Raw genomic sequence first — 22,157 nt, forward strand, 5'->3', positions numbered from 1 at the left:
AAAAACAAAATGGCAGCTTTGTGGTGTATGGATGCTTCTGGGTGTTCTAATTCTGAAAACAGTTTCTAGAAATAAAATTTTGCAGATTACTTACAACTTGGACAGATATAATTTGCAATCTAAGACCCCTGTCATGGGCATTTAGAAACATGGGGATTTTATTTTCTGCCTGTTTGAAAGTCTGGGAAATAAAACAAGGTCTATTAATAATAATTGGAATAAATGCTATAGCACCTTTTAGTTCAACCACAGTTTGTTTGAATGCTTGCTGTGGATGTTCTTGTGAGGGAACCAAACTCTTGATAATCTCTTTGGGTGATGATTAGAAAATGCTGGTTGTGATTTTTAAAAAATATCAAATGGATTAATGATAATCATCTAGAAATAAGGTCGTACTTCATTTTATACCTAAGTTGTGATGACATGAGGCACCATTGGCTTGATTACCAGGAAGAACACCATTCAGATTGCTCCCCAACCATCTGTAGACATCCCCAAAAGCCTCCATCACATATGCTTGTGCACCCACTTGTCAGAAGCATACCCATGCTGCACCGCCCCGGATTTGCTTCTTTTGTTTCTGCTTTCACTTGCCTCTGTTTCCTGCCCATGAAGCTGTAGGTGAAGGCACACCTCCACCACCACTCACAGAAGCATCAACCACTAGCTCACAATGCTGAGTCTGGAGGAACCAAGACTTCAGTCATTAAAGTGCCAGAACTTCTCTGGGTCCTCAGTAGACTCAGTCAAGATGACTGTCTCCTACCTGTGGGCCATACATACTCACTTGGACACAAATGACCTGTGTTTCTGTGGTCTCTCTTCAACAGTTCCAGCTTCTGATTATCTCCACTTTTCCAGGGTTTCAAAAAATCAATCACGTAAAATTATTCCGGCATACTCTGACCCTCACACCCAGCCAAAACAAACAAGTACAGTCTTAAGGGATACATGAAAATTGGCAACCATACTTTCACTTTAGTCCTATTATCCTTTTTTTTTTTTTTTTTACTTCCAAGGGTGGGGCATAACAGGCATTACAGCTTTCTCCTTGTTCTCTTGGATGACTTGCTTTGGGAGAAGCCAGCACCAAGTCATGAGGATACTCAAGCAGCCCTGTAGAATGGCCCATGTCACAGAAAGCAAGCCAAGTCCTCCTACTCAGCACTCATAGCAAGCACCAATTTGACAGACACTGAGTGAGTCACCTTGGAAAAAGATCTTCCAGCCCTGTCAAAGGCTTAAGATTACTGCCACCTCAGCCAAAATCTGACTGGAACTCATGAGAAATCTGATCCGGATTGTACAGCCTATTTTATTCCCAAGTTCCTGACCCACAGAAACTGTGAAGGATAAAAAATGTTTTTTATTGTTTTAAGCCGCTCAGGTGTGAGATAGGGTGTTATTTATCAATAGGTAATGAATACAGTTGTTTCTGCTTAATAGTCTTTCATCAGCAACATTCAGACTAATTTTATCTTCAGGGACATGATTACCTCAGGTGGCACATTTGAAGCTCAAAAATTAGGCAAGCTTGTACACCAAAGGACACTGTTCACAGAATGAAAATCCAGCTCACAGAATGAGAGAAAAAAATGCAAATCATACATCTGATAAGTGCTTAATATCCAGAATATAGAAAGAACTCCTACAACTTAGCAACAACAAACACACAACCTGATTGATATATGCAAGAATCTATTTCTGGAAGAGAAGAGAGAGCCCAGAAATGGATTCTTCAAATAGTCAGTTGATTTACATAAAGGTATAAAGGTATACATTGGAGAAAACATTATTTTTTCAACAATTGATGCTAGAACAATTAGATGTTCATATCCAGAGAAGTAAATAAACATCAATCTGTATCTTGCACCATATACAAAAATTAATACAAAATCAATCATAGACTTTAAATGTAAAGGATACAATTATAACATTTCTAGAATACAAAAACAAAGAAGAAAAATTTTTTGAGATTAAGCAAAAATTTCTTAGGTATGACACCATAGAAAAAAATTGACAAATTGAACTTCATTGAAATTAAAACCACCTATTTTTCAAAGGCACTGTTAAGAGAATAAAAAGACAAGGACTGAAAAGAGATATTTGCAAATCACATTTCTGGCCAAAGGTTTGTATCCATAATACATAAAGAATTCTCAAATTTTAATAATAAGTAAAACGGCCCAATTTTTAAAATGGGTAAATGATTTGAAAGACATTTTACCAAAGAAGATACTCAGGTGGCAAATAAGGACATGAAAAAATGATTAACATCCTTAGTCATTAGGAAAATATAAATTAAAACCACAATGAGATGCTACTGCATGCTTTTATAATGGCCAAAATTAAAAAGACTGACCACACCACATGTTGGAGTAACTGGAAATCTCATACAATGCTAATGGGAATGTAAAATGGTACAACCACTTTGGAAAACAATTCAGATTTTTTTAAAAGTTAGACACATACCTAGAGTACAACCTAGCCATTCCACTTCAAGATTTTTATCCAGGAGAAATGAAGGCAAATGTCCATAAAAGACTTGTACAAGACTGTTCATACAGCTTTATTTGTAATAGCCCCAAACTGGAAACAACCCAAGTGTTCATCAACAGGTAAATGGAGAAACAAATTGTAGTTTTTTCATGTGATAGAATACAATAAGAATGGGCTGGGCACGGTGGCTCATGCCTATAATCCCAGCACTTTGGGAGGCTGAGACAGGAGGATCACCTGAGGTCAGGAGTTCAAGACCTGCCTGACCAACATGGTGAAACCCCGTCTCTACTAAAAAAAATACGAAATTAGCCAGGCATGGTGGCATGCGCCTGTAATCCCAGCTACTTGGGAGGCTGAGGCAGGAGAATCACTTGATCCCAGGAGGTGGAGGTTGCAGTGAGCCAAGATCACACCATTGCACTCCAGCCTGGGCAAAAAGAGCAAAATTCCATCTCAAAAAAAAAAAAAAAAAAGAAAAAAAAAGAATACTATAAGAATGAATACATGCAGCTGCAGCTACATGGATAAAGATCAAAATACTTATACTAAGTGAAAGCAGCCAGACAAAAAGAGCACATACTGTATGATTCTATTTATATAAAATTCTAAAAAATACAAATTAAACTATAGTGAAAAAAAGTACATCAGTGGTTGTCTGGGGACATAGAAATGCCACAGAAAGGAGATCGGGAAAGGGATTTCAAAGAGGCATAAAGAAACCTTTGCAGGTGATGGACATGTTCCTTATCTTGATAGTGTTGACGATTCCACTAATATAGTATATACATATGTCAACATATACCAAACTATTCACTTTAAATATGAGCAGTTTCTTGTATATCAACTATTCCTCGATAAAGCTGATTTTAAAATTAGGCTTACCAGCATTTTTTAAGAAACATTGTTAGCTCATTTGGGGTTTTTGTTTGTTTGTTTGTCTTATATCTAAAGGCTACATTAAATGCCATCATAAACACCACCATAGATATCCAAAATATTTGGGCAAAAATACAATAGAGATATAAAATCAAAGAGAAAGCTAACCCTTGTTCATGACAGCCCAAAGAAGATAACCACCTACAAACAGCTCACACAGCCTTGGGGAAGAAGGAAAAGGAAATTGCCTGTCAGAGAAGCTCCCTTTGTAGGACTAGATTAGCCTCCTCTCCTTATGCTGAAAGTTTCCCACTGACTTCAAAGAAGTGCTCAGATCAGAGAAAAGTAGAGCTAGGCTGAATAATTGTAGTGAGGTTGGGGCTGCCTTAAAGACAATCTCTTTTGAGCTGTACCCATGATGACATTATCATATTATCAATGATAAAAGGGCTGTGGGGTGGGACTACTGAGCCACAAAAGCACTCTTAAGCATCAAAGAGGAGACAAGAAATACATTCAAATAAAAGCAGAAATTTAAAATCATGGGATATGGATACACCTCCTTGCTGTAGGAGTGACTGTGACAAATTAGAAACTGTTTCTGTGTGGGACTGGCTTTACTAGTTATCACTAGTTTTGGGGAAAAAGCATGTGTGTGTGTGTGTGAAGAAAGAGGATTCACTATAACACAATCCACCATAATACAATAGCTTAATATTGACACAAGCACAATTTGTGAAGCGGGATCTTGCCAGGACACATGTAATAATCACACCTTGCACAAAGAAATAGAAACACTCTACTGAGGTAAGATGGCCCAAATAATACAAATACAGTTGACTCCCAAATAATACACTGAGAAACTGAACAGGGATTGAATAGTCTAGCAGTAAGATCTAAAATGTTGCTGGTAAAAATAATAATAATTAGTGGATAGATTTATGCAGTTTCACAAGCCAGCAGGAAAAATTGAACTATCTATTTTCCTCATGCGGTACACCAACAGTGATCAGTCAAGCTGGAAATATGTTCTTATAAACTGAGCTAGAAATGTCATTTAATGTTCCTGGTAAAATATCAATTCAAAGACCTGATGTGTATTAGAATTAAGGAAAGATTTAGTGTTGGATAGCACAAAGAAAACAAGACTAGAATTCTAAAGTCCTCTAATGAAAGGCTGAATGTGTTGACAAATATTTGAGCAACACAGAAAAGAGAGATTAATACCAGTTTGGGTTGAATAGAGGAACATATGTGATACACAAAGAACCACAGACAGGTGACATAAAAATAGAGAATACTGTTAACATCTTGTACACAGAAGATGCTCCAAACAACAGTTTCTAAATACTGTTAACATCTTGTACATAGAAGATACTCCAAACAACAGTTTCTATTTCATTTATCATTCAAGAAGATGAAGGTCTGTAGATTTTTAAAATAGAAGAATCCTTCATTGGCTTTCTACAGCAAAAAGTAAATATATTCCTCAGCTCCAGTAGCCATCTTTATCAGTCTCTTACATGTCTCCCATACTGGGTACATCCCTAGCATATGAAAACCTCTTGGATCCAAACCCAAACCCTGAATGGGTTTGGGTCCTCTCAATTTCCCTTGTCCACACTAAACTTGGGGCCTAGATGAAAGCCAACTCAGATGTACAGAAACAGAAAGGCTTCACCTACTTATTTTCACACTGAGGTTAGCATTAAGCCCTAAACAGTTCATTCTGGCCATGCTGAGCCTCACCTCTAGCTACCAATTAGTCCTGCTGTTTCCTCAAATTCTGTGACTGCTTCCCTCTTTGCTTCACAGATAGAGGGCCAGCAGGATCCCACCTCTTAGAAAACAAAAATCAGTGGGATTGTGTGTTTATATTGTATCAGCTGTGTGTTATGGCAGACTTCTCTGCAGAGAACTGCTTGAAACTCCTCTGGAATAATTTCCACAAAAGCAAAACATTCTTTATGTATTGGCAATAACAAGACATGCCAGAATCTGCATAGATGGTCACTCAATGAATTAAAAAACATTCATAGAGCACATGTTATATGCAAATTATATACAACAGGAGTAGGATTGTCATTATTTAGCAAGTAAAAATACAGCATGCCTCACTAATTTGAATTTCAGATAAATGACAAATAATTTAGTACAAATATGTCCTATATAACATTAATAATACAAGTATTAATTATATTTACAAATTGTTATGGTTTGGCTGTGTCCCCACAAAAATCTCATCTTGATTTGTAGCTCCCAAAATTCCCACGTGTTGTGGGAGGGACCCAGCAGGAGATAATTGAATCATGGAAGAGGTTTCCTCCATACTGTTCCCATGGTAGTAATTAAGTCTCACGAGATCTGATGGTTTTATAAGGGGAAACCCCTTTCACTTGGCACTCTGATTGTCTCTTGCCGCCGCCATGTAAAACATGCCTTTCACCTTCCACCATGATTGTGAGGCCTCCCCAGCCACATGGAACTATGAGTCTATTAACCCCTTTTTCTTTATAAGTTACCCAGTCTTGGATATGTCTTTATCAGCAATGTGAAATGGACTAATACACAAGTTATTTACTGTTATCTGAAATTCAATTTTAACAATGTGCCACATATTTTATCTGGCAAGTCTAACTGAAAGGAAAAAGAAAAGCGTTTTAAAGAGTGGGTAGGATCAGACAAATAGGAGAGGACATTGAGTCAGGAGAACCTGTACAAACAGACAAGTGCAGGGAGTAGTTGCATTTTTTCAGAGATGATGAACAGAGCAGTTTACATAAGCAGAGGTTGCATGTAGGGGAATAAAATTCAAGATAACCATTAGGGACCTATTTTGGAATGTCTGAAACAGTGGGCAATCTGTATCTAACAAAAAATTGGAGGTGGGGTGTTATCCAAGGGCCAGTTGTTTCTTTTTGGAGAATTATCCTGTTCAGCAATCCATTTTGGTTATGGAAAAGCAGCCAACATGGTTTGCCCAGGATAAGCAAGGACAAACAATGAGAAAGATGAATTGCCAGGCACGAAAAGGGAGAAGAAATTGTAACATTCTGGTGCAGCCCCACAAAAGAGAAGTAAGAGAGAGATTTTTGAGTTGGGCAGAACCATGGCAGGAAGCTAAAAGACAGAAGGAAGAAATTTTAGCCAGGGAGAAATTCCCTTTAGCAGCCAAGGGAAAAGAATCCAAGGGGTCAAATACTTCATCTTACATTATCATCTATGCTGTTTTGTTATCTAAGTCTCTGCTACTGCCTGAAAATCTTCAGTAAAAGTTATGCCCAGTTGATGCACCGAGAGACATTTGAGAGATGAGGGAAAATACCTGTGCACCCCACCACATTCAAGTCTCTGCAGGACAGAAGGTAGACAGGAAGCTGGGGGCAAGATGCCAGGAGGAGAGAGGGATCACAAACAGAAAACTGAAGTGAAGGATAAATGTGTGAACACCCCTGGGAATCCACAGAAATCTTCAGGAGGACAGGGACATGCAATTTGAGGTAAAAGTATTTTTATTTAAACCTCAAAAAACAAGAATTCCAGCTAACACTTGGCTCTGTATATAAGGCAACCTCTAGAGATGCAACATCTGATAGTTCAAGAGTAAATGATTACATGTATAGATCTCCCAGCATTCATGCTTGACTCTTTCTTTCCCCTTGATAACTTTTTTTTTTTTTTGGACATCTTAGCAGGTCCACCAATGTCCATTCAATCTCAGAGAAAGATAGGACTACTCAGATTGATTTATTTTCTCTTTTACCATCTCTGGCACGAGCTGTTATTGGAATGTTTCCATTTCATGATTCTGCACATGTTTACACAGCCGTAAGTGTTCAAGTGAGAAACATTGCTTTGCTCCTACTCCACTATCTCTGTGTATGTGAATGTGTGGTATGCGTGCTCCTATATAAATACCCTAATGAACTCCAATGAGTATATGATTGTCCTGTTTCCTGCAGTGGGTCAATTTATTGTACAGTCTATAAAAGACCAATGAAACTCTCTTTTTGCAACTGTTTGCAATATTTCTCAGCTGTGGTACCAATGTTTTCCCCAAAACTAAGTACTGATTTATGATTCCAGTGACAAACTAACACAATGTTTTATTATTTCCAGAATAGTGACCTCAGAAAGATTTTATTTGGCCAGCCACCTGGTTAGTTGAGGAGTGAGGGCTATTCCTTGAATATAATAATTGACACTTTAGAAAGTTTCTCCTGATAGTAAATTCCAGAGAACAGGCATCTATAATCCAAAATGTCTAATGAGCCAATGGGGACATTAGAGAATGGTCAGGATGTTTTACTTATGTTTAAATGTTTATGTAACACTTATAGCTAGAGGGAAACTTGTTATTGCCATCTTTGCAATTATTATGTTGTTTCTGTTTTACCATCTCTTGTAAAACTACAGAAAAGGAATCGATGATTTGACATGATCCTTGGAATATGTCCATGATCCAACTGCTTGCTTTGGAGTGGTTTTTTTTGAGGGGGGCTTTTTTGGTTTGATTTTTCTTTTTGCTGTTGTTGTTGCTGTTCTGTTTTTCTTTGAGACAGAGTTTTGCTTTTTTTGCCCAGGCTGGAGTGCAGTGGTGTGATCTCGGCTCACTGCAACCTCCACCTCTCGGGTTCAAGTGATTCTCCTGCCTCAGCCTCCCAAGTAGCTGGGATTACAGGCACCTGCCACCAGCCTGGCTAATTTTTTTTTTTGTATTTTTACATAAAAATAGAGATGGGGTTTCACCATGTTGGCCAGGCCTGGTCTCAAACACCTGATCTTAGGTGATCCACCTGCCTCAGCCTCCCAAAGTGCTGGGATTACAGCATGAGCCACGGCACCTGGCCATTTTGGAGTGTTTGGGAAATCAACACACCTAGTGTGTTTCAACTTGAAAAGGACACGATGATGCAGAGCTACCTGGTTAGTTCCCTAGTTAAGTATACTAAAGCCTACTTGACCCTTGGTGACAGCTTTCCAACATGCTGACTTCTGCCTCTTTTACTTATTGATATTGCCTATTCTGGTTAGCATTTATCATGATTCTCTGAGCCATTTCCCATTGACTGCACCGGAATTAGTTAGTTCCTCTATGAGTTTTGCAATAATTGTCATATCTATTTCAAAAACCCAAAGCAACAATTTACCATTTAGCAACAGCACTTGTTTTTAATTGTTCCCATTTCAGTGCTTTTATCAATAGATACATACGCACACTATGAATTTGTTCACATTCATTTCATCATATGGTCTTTCATTAATTCAATGATTAGCATGCCCAGATGAGCACACACATGTTTCGGGAACCACACAAGATGCTAGGTCTTTTAAGGCAAAAATAGATCTATCCCTAACTTCATGGCACTTACGGTCTGAAAGTGCTTACTTATCCAAGTCAAAACAGAGTCCTGAGGGACAGATCTTTTCTGCAAGCTACCAGAATTTTAAAGGTATATTTTTTCTTAAGAAAGTCACTTTCTCATTATTACTGGGTCATTTGCTTCTGCTTTTTGCTATTCCCCAACTGTATTCATTTTCACTTATCACAGAGGTGTAAATTGATGAAAATTAAGTATTTCCACTTTATTTAATATTGCAGTTTAGGGGAAAAGATGGTAACCACAGCCTAAAATCAATTTTGAATATAAAGTTTCAATATTATCACTAATCTTTTTTTTTATTCTAATCCTCATTAAAAAATTTGGCCTGGCGGGGTGCGCTGGCTCACAGCTGTAATCCCAGCACTTTGGGAGGCCAAGGCAGGTGGATCATGAGATCAGGAGATCAAGACCATCCTGGCTAACACAGTGAAACCCCATCTCTACTAAAAATACAAAAAATTAGCCAGGCATGGTAGCACACGCCTATAGTCCCAGCTACGTGGGAGGCTGAGGCAGGAGAATCACTTAAAGCCGGGAGGCAGAGGTTGCAGTCAGCCAAGATCGCACCACTGCACTCCAGCCTGGGCAACAGAGTGAGACTCTGTCTCAAAAAAAAAAAAAAAAAAAGAAAGAAAGAAAAGAAAAAGAAAAAAGAAAGAAAGAAAAGAAAAGAAAATGTGGCCTGAGGACAAGTAAAATAGAATGCATTTCATACAGAATGTTTGTCAAAATGAAATGAAAATAGTAAGATGATATTACAGACTCACGCTGAGGTTTTATGTATGTAGTACAGTGCCATCCCACAGCAGGACTCTCAAGACATCATCTGTTTCCTTTCTGGTCCCCAAATGAATCAGGCAATTCCGAATTGGTGGCAAGGGCTAGAATATTACAAAACCATGTTGACTCTGATCATCTGTCTGCTAAGGCAAACTGGAGTCCAAGGAGTAGAAAGTGTTATGGGCCAGGCAATGCTGATGGGATGGTAGGGTGCACAGCAATGGCAAGTAATGATCTCAGGGAACAATTCTCACACTCTCAAGGTCATTAGCCTATCTTCCTATCTATGCACCCAGGCACCTTAGAAAGAAAGGAACACAGAGGGAACTGAGAAATCAGAGCTTTCTTTGTGGCTCTGTCTCTTTTCTGCATCTTACTGGGTTAACAGAGCCCTTCTTGGTGCCCACCGTCCATCAAAAGCACCCAAGGAGTGCACAGAGAATGAAGAGCAGAGACAAGGTCAGACAGGAGAGGCCCGCTGGGAGACACTGAACACACGGAGTGGATGGAGCAGAGTAAGAAAATGTAGTCTCATTAGGAATGAGGTACCAATGATGGTGTCTCCAAATCCAGCAGACCTCTAGGCATAGTTCCAGGCCTGAATTAGGATTTTGTAGTCATTTTCAAGATAAAGCACTTTTCCTAAATATCACTAGCTTTTACTTTAGTCACCTATGTCTGGTTCTCATTAAAGTTCCTGGCCATTGCAGTCATTTTATCTTCTAAGTGCAAGTGAGAAACAGGAGTGGGTCAATGCTCACACCAACTGGGCACTTGAAAGAATTTGAACAGGACACAAGAAGTAGAGACTAAGGGACACCAGCCTATGAAAATGTACTGCAGCACATTTAAGCTGGAGTCATCAAAACTGGTATCTTCTTCACAAATGCAGCTGTTCTCTCTACTGTTTGGCACCATAGAGCTTAAAGGCACATCAGAGAGCATCTCATCTCAGCTAATGCCTTTCCTAAAGGCCACAGAACAGTTCCATTAATGTGTGGCCAGCCCAACACGCAGGCTCTCCAATTTCCAATCCTGCACCCTTTTTACTGCTAATAATAGCTCTACTATTTGTGGTACCTATTACGTGCCAAAGACTTATTCTAAGTGCTTTACGGGTGTTGCCTTACTTAATCCTACAGCCACCCCCGTGATGCAGGTATGTACTACTGTTGCCATTTTCAGGTGAGGAATCTGATATCCAGCATGGATGAGTAACTTGCTCAATTCCAAAGCTGACAAAAGGGCTGAGCTTCCTACACTGAATCCAAACACTCTCCTACACCTAAGATCCATGCTTATTCCCCACCACCAACCTTCTGCTTCCTTCACCCCAGGGACACATCTGTGGAAAAGACTGGCTACTTGGTGCTTCCTTTAGCCCCACTTCATCATGCAGTAAAGTACTAATTTCTGACTGATATATGTGTTGCACACATAGAACATCAGAACACACAGTTTTAAATGTACAAATGCTCGGTGATGTCTCTAAAGTTGGGGGAAAAGAATAATAGCTTGTTTGTCTTCATTCTTTCCAAGATTCTTGTTTCTGGAAATGCTTTAAGCAATTTAATGCCTGAGAGGAATTTCATTCTCTCCAGTTTCAACACCTTTAGTTGTATGTAAAAAATAAAAAATGTATAATCATGAAATAACAGAGGGAATGAGAAAGCTGATGTAATAGTGAGCTGAATCTTTACTGGCTCTGATAAATTAACTACCAAATTGGCAATTGAACCCCATGCCAGAAGTAGAAATGTGTGCGAAGCCACAGGCTAATTATATCATACCCCTTGCTGTTACTAAAACTCTCATTGTTCATAAACCACCAACCAGGGCTGCCTGAGGTTGCCGCTATCTTTTCCTTTCCTTTTTTCAATTTCTGGTGCAACGAAAAACACCTTTTGAATGAATAAACCAATAAATGACTTTTTTTTTTCCCTGCTGCACAGAACCTGAAGCGGGTAGCTGAGACCTGGATGGATGAATTTGCCGAGTACATTTACCAGCGGCGGCCGGAGTACAGGCATCTCTCCACGGGGGACATCTCTGCCCAGAAGGAGCTGCGCAAGCAGCTCAAGTGCAAGGACTTCAAATGGTTCATGGCTGCTGTGGCCTGGGACGTGCCTAAATACTACCCTCCAGTGGAGCCCCCGCCTGCTGCCTGGGGGGAGGTGAGGAAAGGTTGCCTGAAACCTGCGCCTACCTACGAGACTGTGTGCCTCCCCCATAGCCTCAGGTGGTGGGAGGGACTGCTAAAACCTTCACTTTTACCCTGCAGCCAAGTAGCATTCATTCAAATCATCTCAAATACATGAATGTTCAACCTCTTTTTAGCAATTACTAGATTTAGCTTCAGAGTTGATAGCCTAACCCAGAATTAGTGACCACTGTTGATTCCCCAGATGATATTTTTTTTTTTTTTTTTTTTTTTGAGATGGAGTCTCGCTCTGTCTTCCAGGCTGGAATGCAATGGCGTGATCTCGGCTCACTGCAACCTCCACTTCCCAGGTTCAAACGATTCTCCTACCCCAGCCTCCTGAGTAGCTGGAATTATAGGTGCACACCACGACACTCAGCTAATTTTTGTATTTTTAGTAGAGACGGGGTTTTGCCATTTTGGCCAGGCTAGTCTCAAACTCCTGACCTCAGGTGATCCTCCTGCCTTGGCCTCCCAAAGTGTTGGGATTACAGGCATGAGCCACTATGCCTGGCCATAAATTTTTAAAATACACCTAGAAAATATTTTTATTTGAGATTAGGGAAATCACCATCGGCGTTTGTAGAGAATTGATATATCTGTCATATAAGTGCGTAAATATGGGCACCTGATATATGTGATAAAAACCCTCTGTCCTGGTGCACAGCCTTGCTGCTATTGGTATATGCAAGTACAAGGCAATGAGGGGCCTGGCTATTTTCCCCTCCAGGCTATGCTATGCAGAATCATGAAGAAATGCATTTCCATAATATACAGAACTGTGACACAGGCAGCCACATTGATTCTTTAAATAAGCACCAACCTTTCCACCTCTGAACACTTCTATTCAGTGGAAATAGAATGGAAAAAGCTGAATAGCCCCAGGTCCCAAATTTAAAATATCTATCTTTTGGCATAGAAAAGACTATTGCACTGGGTTCGGTTCCATTCAATACTGTTGCTATAGCCTTTCTCCGTAGAATAGAGTGTGCTAAAGCAGGACTAAAATTGGATAGGGTGGATTTATCCTAGCAATTCAACCTGCTCTTAACAGAGGATATCGGGGGAAATGCATGAAGGCTAGATGTTCACACCGTCCCACTTCTCCAGCCTTTCAGAAACCAAGAGTTGATTGTCTCGCATTGTGGAGGAGTATCATCAGTGTCCTTGGTTTTGTAGTCTCTGAAAGAAGATGCCATTGCCTAGATAGTGTCTGTGGCTGCAGAGCTCTGAGAAAAGGCTACCCCAGGGCATGGTAGGAGAGGCCAGAGGACTCAGGCAGTGTTCCTGGGTAAGCTGTTCCAGATCCCTGTAGAAGACGTGTTCAGCAAGTCACAGGTGCACTGCTTGCTGTGTTCAGAGGGTCACTCTTCATACCTGGGACACCCAGGATGAAGGAAAGAGTCAATCCTGCCACTACACCCTCCATCTCCTCATGGTTTTTGCATGTGTATGTCATCCTGACATTGTCTGCTTAATTCAAGTTAGTAATTTGGTCTCATCCTTTGCATCTTAAACATTTTATTAAAACATCCCTAGAATATTAGTAATATTAGCCTGCTTATATTAATTTAACTGTCTACCACAGACTCAATTCACAGCAGTGGAAATTTGAAAAGAATTTTCTTAATCCTAACGTGTTGGAAGGCATGGGAAGTGAGTTCCTTCTACAGTTTTGTTTGTTTGTTTGTTTGTTTTTTATATATAAGGTTCTGTTTGTCATCTTTCTATGATGATTCAAATGCTGTCCTGCCTAGTGACTAAGAAATACACTTGAAGATCCCACAGTATCATTGTGTGATTCACTACAGGGCTAAAATCTCATCAATCTTTTTTCTGCCTTATGTGGAAATGTGAATTTTTCTTCCTACCAGTTACTATGTTCTGCAAACTGCAACTGGTCACATTTTTCCCACAGTACCTGATTAAACCATAACCTGAATTTATATAGCACCTTTTCTAAATAGACTCAAATCATCCACTCAGTTTCTAGGAAAGGTACAACCTTCCAGGAATAATCAAAATCAGAACCATCTTAAGCCCAAGTAGGCGATGCCAGGGTGTTTATATCTATTACCCTAGATTGCCTCATACTTTTACAACACTTGCCTTATCCCTGGAGACATTTGCATTCATTATTTCTGGCTTAAACAATCAGACGTTGAGAAGATCAGATTTTTTATTTTTCCCAAGACAAGGATTTGCTCTGTCACACAGGCTGGAGTGCAGTGGCATGATCATGGCTCACTGCAGCCTCAAACTCTTGGACTCAAGTGATCCTCCCACCTCAGCCTTCTGAGTAGCCCAGACTACACATTCACACCACCAGTCCCAGCTAATTTTTTAAATTTTTTGTAGAGACAAGGTCTCAATATGTTGCCCGTGCTGATCTTGAACTCCTGGCCTCAATTATTCGTCTCGCCTCAGCCTCCCCAAGTGCTGGAATCGCAAGCATGAGCCACCACACCCGGCAACAGATTTTTTTTTTTCTTTTTTAACACAATGGCGAATTTCTTTCCCCAAAGCCTCAGAACAGTAAACAAATAAAGGTCATATTTAGGTTTAGGAAAGAAGAAAATGGGGACATAGTTTATGGGCCAGTTGCATTCAGTTGTATTTGTTCGGTGAAGATGTGATGCATAGCAAGAATGAAGACATAGAGGATGGGAGGAAGGCAAGAAGAAAGGAAATCAATAAAAGACAAGGGTTTGCACTGTTAAATACTAGTTTTAAAAAGTATCTAATTCTCAGGCAGAGTAGATCTCTGACAGTATAAGTGAAACATGTACATTTAATGCAGGAGGCGAGTGAAGGATTTGAAACGCAGCTTAATCAAAATGAAATAATGAAAAAAGATTATTTTCTAACTCTAGGTGGGTAATAATATTTTTAAGAGTGGCTAGGCTGGGCATGGTGGCTCACGCCTGTAATCCCAGCACTTTGGGAGGCAGAGGTGGGTGGATCACCTGAGGTCAGGAGTTCGAGACCAGCCTAGCCAACATGGTGAAACCCTATCTCTACTAAAAATACAAAAATTAGCTGGGCATGGTGGCATGTGCCTGTAATCCCAGCTACTCAGGAGGCTGAGGTAGGAGAATCGCTTGAACCCGGGAGGTGCCACTGCACTCCAGCCTGGGTGACAGAGTGAGACTGTCTCAAAATAAAAAGAAAAAAAAAAGGATAAAAAAGTATTAAAAGTGCAGAATATATGTGTTGAGCAACTTAATCTCTGACCAAAAAAAAAGACTTTCAAAATGTTGACACATGCAATTTCTTTTGCCTTTCAGAGGATTTCTTAAAATAAGCTTTTTATTTTGGAATAATTTTAAATTTACAGAAATATTGCAAAGATAGTACAGGAAGTTCACATATACCCTTCACCCAGCTTCTTCTAATGTTAACATTTTATATTTACTTTCACTCGCGTCCCTGTGAAGAGACCACCAAACAGGCTTTGTGTGAGCAACAAGGCTGTTTCTTTCACCTGAGTGCAAGTGGGCTGAGTCCGAAAAGAAGGGAGATAGGGGTGGGGCCGTTTTATAGGATTTGGGTAGGTAAAGGAAAATTACAGTCAAAGGGGGGGTTGTTCTCTGGCTGGCACAGGTGGGGGTCACAAGGTGCTCAGTGGGGGAGCTTTTGAGCCAGGATGAGCCAGGAAAATGAATTTCACAAGGTAATGTCATCAGTTAAGGCAGGAACAGGCCATTTTCACTTCTTTTGTGGTGGAATGTCATCAAGTTAAGGCAGGAACCAGCCATCTGGATGTGTACGTGCAGGTCACAGGGAATATGATGGCTTAGCTTTGGCTCAGAGGCCTGACATTCCTATCTTCTTATATTAATAAGAAAAATAAAACAAAATAGTGTTGAAGTGGTGGGGCGGCAAAATTTTTGGGGGTTGCTATGGAGAGATAATGTGCGATGTTTCTCAGGGCTGCTTCGAGCAGGATTAGGGGTGGTGTGGGAACCTAGAGGGGGAGAGATTAAGCTGAAGGAAGATTTTGTGGTAAGGGGTGATATTGTGGGGTTGTTAGAAGAAACATTTGTCATATAGAATTATTGGTGATGGCCTGGATATGGTTTTGTATGAACTGAAAAACTAAATGGAATAAGACAAGGAGAAAAACAGGTATTAAAGGACTAAGATTGGGAAGACCTAGGACATCTAATTAGAGAGTGCCTAAGGAGATTCAGCATAGCCCTGCCAGCAAAGATTATTTATTTACTTTAAGAGGGAGTCAAGAGTGGCGGTTTGGGGATAGCACCAGGAGATATCAGCTGTGATGGCTTGGAGAAGCAGTGAAAACCGGCAGTTGAGAACAGTGAATAGGAGTACGACTAGACAGAAGATAGTAGGGATGACAAGTTTTTTGGGGCACAGTCCAAGTTGGTCTGGTGTCTGGAATGAGGCTGGGGCCTAATAAAAAGAAGCGTCTATACAGGAGCTCAAATGGGCTGTACCTCGTAGCATTCTGAGGACAGGCCTGAATTATGAGAAGGGAAAGAGGTAAAAGTATTGTCCAGTCCTTTTTAAGTTGGAGGCTGAACTTGGTGAGGTGTGTCTTTAAAAGACCATTAGTCCATTCTACCTTTCCTGAAGATTGAGGACAGTAAGGGATATGAAGTTTCCACTGAATACCAAGAGCCTGAGAAACTGCTTGGGTGATTTGACTAGTAAAGGCCGGTCTGTTATAGGACTGTATAGAGGTGGGAAGGCCAAACTGAGGAATTACGTCTGACAGAAGGGAAGAGATGACCATGGTGGCCTTCTTAGACCCTGTGGGAAAGGCCTCTACCTATCCAGTGAAAGTGTCTACCTAGACCAAGAGGTATTTTATAGTTTCCTGACTCAGGGCATGTTGAGTAAAGCCAATTTGCCAGTCCTGGGCGGGGGCAAATCCCCGAGCTTGATGTGTAGGGAAGGGAGGGGGCCTGAATAATCCCTGAGGAGTAGTAGAATGGCGGATGGAACACTGAGAAGTGATTTCCTTGAGGATAGATTTCCATGATGAAAAGGAAATAAGAGGTTCTAAGAAATGGGCTAGTGGCTTGTAACCTACATGGAAGAGGTTATGAAATGATGACAGAATAGAATGGGCCTGTGTGGCTGGAAGGAGATATTTTCCTTGGTCTAAGAACCATTTGCCTTGTGTGGGAAGAGATTGATAGGTGGAAGTTTCAGCGGGGCAGCGGGGGAGTAGGTGGGAGTGGTCAGATGAGAAGGAGAAAAACTGAAAGTGAGGAATTGAAGTTGGAACACTAGCTGCTTTTTTAGCTATCTTATCAGCATAAGCATTGTCCTGAGCGATAGGATCTGATGCCTTCTGATGGCCTTTGCAGTGAATGACTCTAGCTTCCTTTGGAAGTAAAGCGGCTTTGAGAAGCGTTTTTATTAAAGAGGCATTAATGATAGAGGACACTTGTGTAGTGAGAAAACCTCTTGCATGGTGGTGCAGGATATGGAAGGCATATTTAGAGTCAGTATAAATATTGACATGTAGTCCTTTTGCAAGAGTGAGGGCTTGACTTAAGGCAATGAGTTCGGCTTGCTGAGAGGTAGTGGAGGGGGGCAGAGCAGTAGCCTCAATGATAGATGTGGAAGATAATATAGCATAGCCTGCCTTTGCTGGTGAGTGGTGATTAGGCCTGGTGGAACTGCCATCAATAAACCAAGTCTGTTCAGGGTGAGGAACATGAAAGAATATGGGGAAATGGAGTGAATGTCAGGTGGATCAGAGAGATACAGTCATGGGGGTCAGGTGTGGTATCAGGAATAATGTAGGAGGCCGGATTGAAGTCCGGGCCAGAAACAATGGTAACTGTGGGAGACTCAACAAAGAGTGAGTACAGCTGAAGGAGCCAGGGAGCAGAAAGTGTTTGTGTCAGGTGTGAGGAAGAAAATAGATTTTGGAAGTTATGAGAACTGTAGAGAGTGAGTTGAGCATAGTTTGTGATTCTAAGGGCCTCTAAAAGTATTGGGGCAGCGTCAGCCGCTTCACACAGACTTGAGGGCTAGGCAAAACAGTAAGGTCAAGTTGTTTGGATAAAAAGCCTACAGGGTGCGGTCCTGGTCCTTGTGTAAGAATTCCGACTGCACAGCCCCGCACTTTGGCTGTGGGTAATGGAAAGGGTTGGGATGAGTCAGGGAGAGCTAGGGTGGGGGCAGTCTCTAAAGCTGTCTTCAAGGAACAGAAAGAGGAGTGGGGAAAGGATTTAGGATCTATGGGGTCAGCTAGGTTTCCTTTTGTGAGTTTATATAATGGTTTTGTTAGGATGGCAAAACCAGGTATCTAAAGTCGAAAGTATCCAACCATGCCTAAGAAGGAAAGGAGTTGTTGTTTTGTAGAATGTGTTGGGGTTTGAGAGATCAGTCAGACACGATCGGCAGGGAGCACACGTGTGTTTTTATGAGAATTATGTCGAGATAGGTAACAGACGAGGAAGAAATTTGGGCTTGACTGAAGTAATGGGGGCTGTCTGTGAAGCCTTGAGGCAGTACAGCCCAGGTAATTTGCTGAGCCTGATGGATGTCAGGGTTAGTCTAAGTGAAAGCGAAGAGAGGCTGGGGTGAAGGGTACAAGCAATAGTAAAGAAAGCATGTTTGAGATCCAGAATAGAATAATGGGTTTGTGGAGGGAGGTATTTAGGATAGGAGAGTATATGGGGTTGGCATCATGGGGTGGATAGGCAAAACAATTTGGTTGATAAGGCACAGATCCTGAACTAACCTGTAAGGCTTGTCTGGTTTTTGGACAGGTAAAATCGGGGAATTGTATGGAGAGTTTATAGGCTTTAAAAGGCCATGCTGTAGCAGGCGAGTGATAACAGGCTTTAATCCTTTTAAAGCGCACTGCGGGATGGGATATTGGCATTGAGTGGGGTAAGGGTGATTAGGTTTTAATGAGATGGTAAGGGGTGCATGATCGGTCGCTGAGGAGGGAGTAGAGGTGTCCTATACTTGTGGTTTAAGGTGGGGAGATACAAGGAGAGGATGTGAAGGAGGCTTTGAACTGGGGGAAAAGGTGGCAATGAGGTGTGGCTGTAGCCCAGGAATAGTCAGGGAAGCAGATAATTTAATTAAAATGTCTGGATCTAATAAGGGAGCTGGGCAGGTGGGGATAACTAAAACGAGTGCTGAAAAGAGTATTGTCTAAGTTGGCACCAGAGTTGGGGAGTTTTAAGACGTTTAGAAGCCTGGCCGTCAATACCCACAACAGTTATGGAGGCAAGGGAAACAGGCCCTTGAAAATAAGGTAATGTGGAGTGAGTAGCCTCCGTGTTGATTAAGAAGGGGATAGACTTACCCTCCACTGTGAGAGTTACCTGAAGATCGGCATCCTTGATGGTCTAGGGGGCTTCTGAGGCAATCAGGCAGTGTCAGTCTTCAGCCGCTAAGCTGAGAAGATCTGGGAAGGCGTCAGTCAGAGAGCCTTGGGCCAGAGTTCCAGGGGCTCTGGGAGTGGCTGCCAGGTGAGTGGAACAGTCCAATTTTCAGTGGGGTCCTGCACAGATGGGACATGGCTTAGGAGGAATCCCGGGCTGCGGGCATTCCTTGGCCCAGTGGCCAGATATCCAGCACTTGTAGCAAGCTCCTGGAGGAGGTGGGCCTGGAGGAATGCCTGCCTGCTGCGGTTTAGGCGTTGGAAGTTCTTGTGTGCTGGAGATGTGGCTGGGGTTTGTCTCACAGTGGAGGGAAGGAATTGCAACTCAGAAATACATTGCTACTCGGCTGCCTCTACTCTATTATTGTACACCTTAAAGGTGAGGTTAATTAAGTCCTGTTGTGGGGTTTGAAGGCCAGAATTTAATTTTTGGAGTTTTATTTAATGTCAGGAGCAGATTAGGTAATAAAATAAAATGCATATTAAGAATAAGATGGCCTTCTGACCTTTCAGGGTCTAGGGCTGTAAAGTGTCTCAGGGTTGCTGCCAAACAAGCCAAAAACTGGGCTGGGTTTTTATATTCGATGAAAAAGAGCCTAAACGCTAACTGATTTTGGGAGGGGTTGGATAAAGAAAAAGGAGCATTAACCTTGACTATGCCTTTAGCTCCAGCCACCTCTTTAAGAGGAAATTGCTGGGCAGGTGGGGGAGGGCTAGTCACGGAACGAAACTGTAAGCCAGACTGGGTGTGAGGAGGGAAGGTGATAAAAGGATTATAGGGTTGGGGAGCAGAGGCTAAGGAAGAATTGGGACCTGGCTCAGCCTGGTGAGGAGCAGCCTGGGGAGGAGGGGAGAGGTCAGATGGGTCTGTAGAAAAGGAAGATTAGAAAGACTCAGCGACGCTTGGGGTTGGGACTGAGGGGACAGGCAGGAGGGAAAGAAGGAAGATTTGGGATAAGTCGAATTGGGAACAGAGACTAGGGAGGGAACAATGTGTAAAAGAATGCCTGGACACCAGGCACCTCAGACCATTTGCCCATTTTACAAGAATTATCTAGATCTTGTAGGATGGAAAAATCAAAAGTGCCATTTTCTGGCTATTTGGAATGACTGTCGAGTTTGTATTGGGGTCAAGTGGCATTGTAGAAGAAAATAAGGCATTTAGGTTTTAGGTCAGGTGTGAGTTGAAGAGGTTTTAAGTTCTTGAGAACACAGGCTAAGGAAGAAGGAGGAATGGAGGGTGGAAGGCTGCCCATAGTGAAGGAGGCAAGCCCAGAGAAAAGAGAGAGTAGAGACATGGAGAGAAGGGGTGGGGGGTGCTTGCCCTCCAGGAAAGTGGAGAAGGGGTAGAGACACGGGGAGAAGGGGTTGGGGGGTTCTTGCCCACCAGAAAAGCAGAGAAGGGGTAGAGACACAGAGAGAAGGGGTGGGGGGTGCTTGCCCCCCAGGAAAGTGGAGAAGGGGTAGAGAGAGAGAAGGGGTTGGGGGGTTCTTGCCTCCCAGAAAAGCAGAGAAGGGGTAGAGACATGGAGAGAAGGGGTTGGGGGGTTCTTGCCCCCCAGAAAAGCGGTACTTGCTGCTAAGGGTGAAGGACCAAGGCAGGCATCCCCACGTGGTCAGACGCCTCTGAAACGTGGGTGAATAATCAGGCAGGCATCCCCACGTGATTACACACTAAGGGAAGACTGTCTTCCCGAGTCCGTGACCGGCGCCAGAGTTTTGGGTTCACGGGTAAAACGTGTCTCCTTTGTCTCTATCAGAAAAGGAAAGAAACTGAAATTAAGAGAAGGGAGAGATTGAAAGATGGCGCCAAGATTGAAAGGAGAAAGAGGTTGAGGGATAGTGAGAGAGGCTGGAGAAGAGAATAAAGAGAGGCTGCTTACCAGATTTAAAATTGGTGAGATGTTCCTTGGGCTGGTTGGTCTGAGGACCAGAGGTTGTAGGTGGATCTTTCTCACGGAACAAAGAGCAGGAAGACAGGGGATTGATCTCCCAAGGGAGGTCCCCCGATCTGAGTCATGGCACCAAATTTCACGCATGTCTGTATGAAGAGACCACCAAACAAGCTTTGTGTGAGCAACAAGGCTGTTTATTTCACCAGGGTGCAGGTGGGCTGAGTCCGAAAAGAGAGTCAGCAAAGGGAGATGGGGTGGGGCCATTTTATAGGATTTGGGTAGGTAAAGGAAAATTACAGTCAAAGGGGAGGGTTGTTCTCTGGCTGGCATGGGTGGGGGTCACAAGGTGCTCAGTGGGGGAGCTTTTGAGCCAGGATGAGCCAGGAAAACGAATTTCATCAGGTAATGTCATCAGTTAAGGCAGAAACAGGCCATTTTCACTTCTTTTGTGGTGGAATGTCATCAGTTAAGGCAGGAACCGGCCATCTGGATGTGTACATGCAGGTCACAGGGGATATGATGGCTTAGCTTTGGCTCAGAGGCCTGACATTTACCACATTAACTGTGGTATATTTAATCAAGCTAAGTAATTAACATTAGTATAATACTATTAACTAAACAAGACTTTATTCAGATTTCACTAGTTTTTTTTACTAATGTCCTTTTTCTGTTCCAGGATCCAATCCAGTATCTGAAAGAGCTTTTTAGTTTCCTATAAACTTTAAAGTAGTTGTCAGAATGGGCAAAGTTCCTAAATAAATGTAATAAGTCAATTATTATTTTAGTAAGAAAGTGAAAAGGGGAATGCAGACTCGGTGGTTCTTTTCAAGCAGTTATGGGAAGGAACCACAAACCTCCAGCAATGTAAACACAAGATTCCTTTATGGGAGATCTGGGCCAAGAAGCAGGGCAACTCACCATTTTATGCACTTGTACTTGGAACAGTTTTCCACCTGCTTGTCTGTGCCAGCCTGATTCTGGGTAAACAATGACGTGCTTAGGCAATTTTTGGCTCTGGTACTTGGAACTCAGCTTGTAAAGGATATGTTACAGACCATAAACAGCCTATAAACCGCCACTCATTTCCCTGACAAATTCAGCTGGATTACTGCACTTGTCTCCTGGCTCATCTCCCTGCT

The 22,157-nt window shown here is 41.9% G+C and overlaps 1 protein-coding gene across 3 annotated transcripts in view; it reads left to right on the forward strand.

Annotated features, from left to right (window-relative positions):
• GALNTL6 (polypeptide N-acetylgalactosaminyltransferase like 6) overlaps positions 1 to 22,157 on the forward strand; it is a 1,235,992-nt gene that overhangs the window by 1,134,555 nt on the left and 79,280 nt on the right. For all 3 annotated transcript variants that reach the window (XM_034959428.2, XM_063603996.1, XM_003823503.6), the window contains one exon: positions 11,495 to 11,716. In XM_034959428.2, coding sequence (XP_034815319.1) covers positions 11,495 to 11,716 — 222 coding nt within the window. The remainder of the gene's footprint in view (positions 1 to 11,494; positions 11,717 to 22,157) is intronic.

This window comes from Pan paniscus, chromosome 3 (assembly GCF_029289425.2).
Source record: "Pan paniscus chromosome 3, NHGRI_mPanPan1-v2.0_pri, whole genome shotgun sequence".
NCBI lineage: Eukaryota > Metazoa > Chordata > Mammalia > Primates > Hominidae > Pan > Pan paniscus.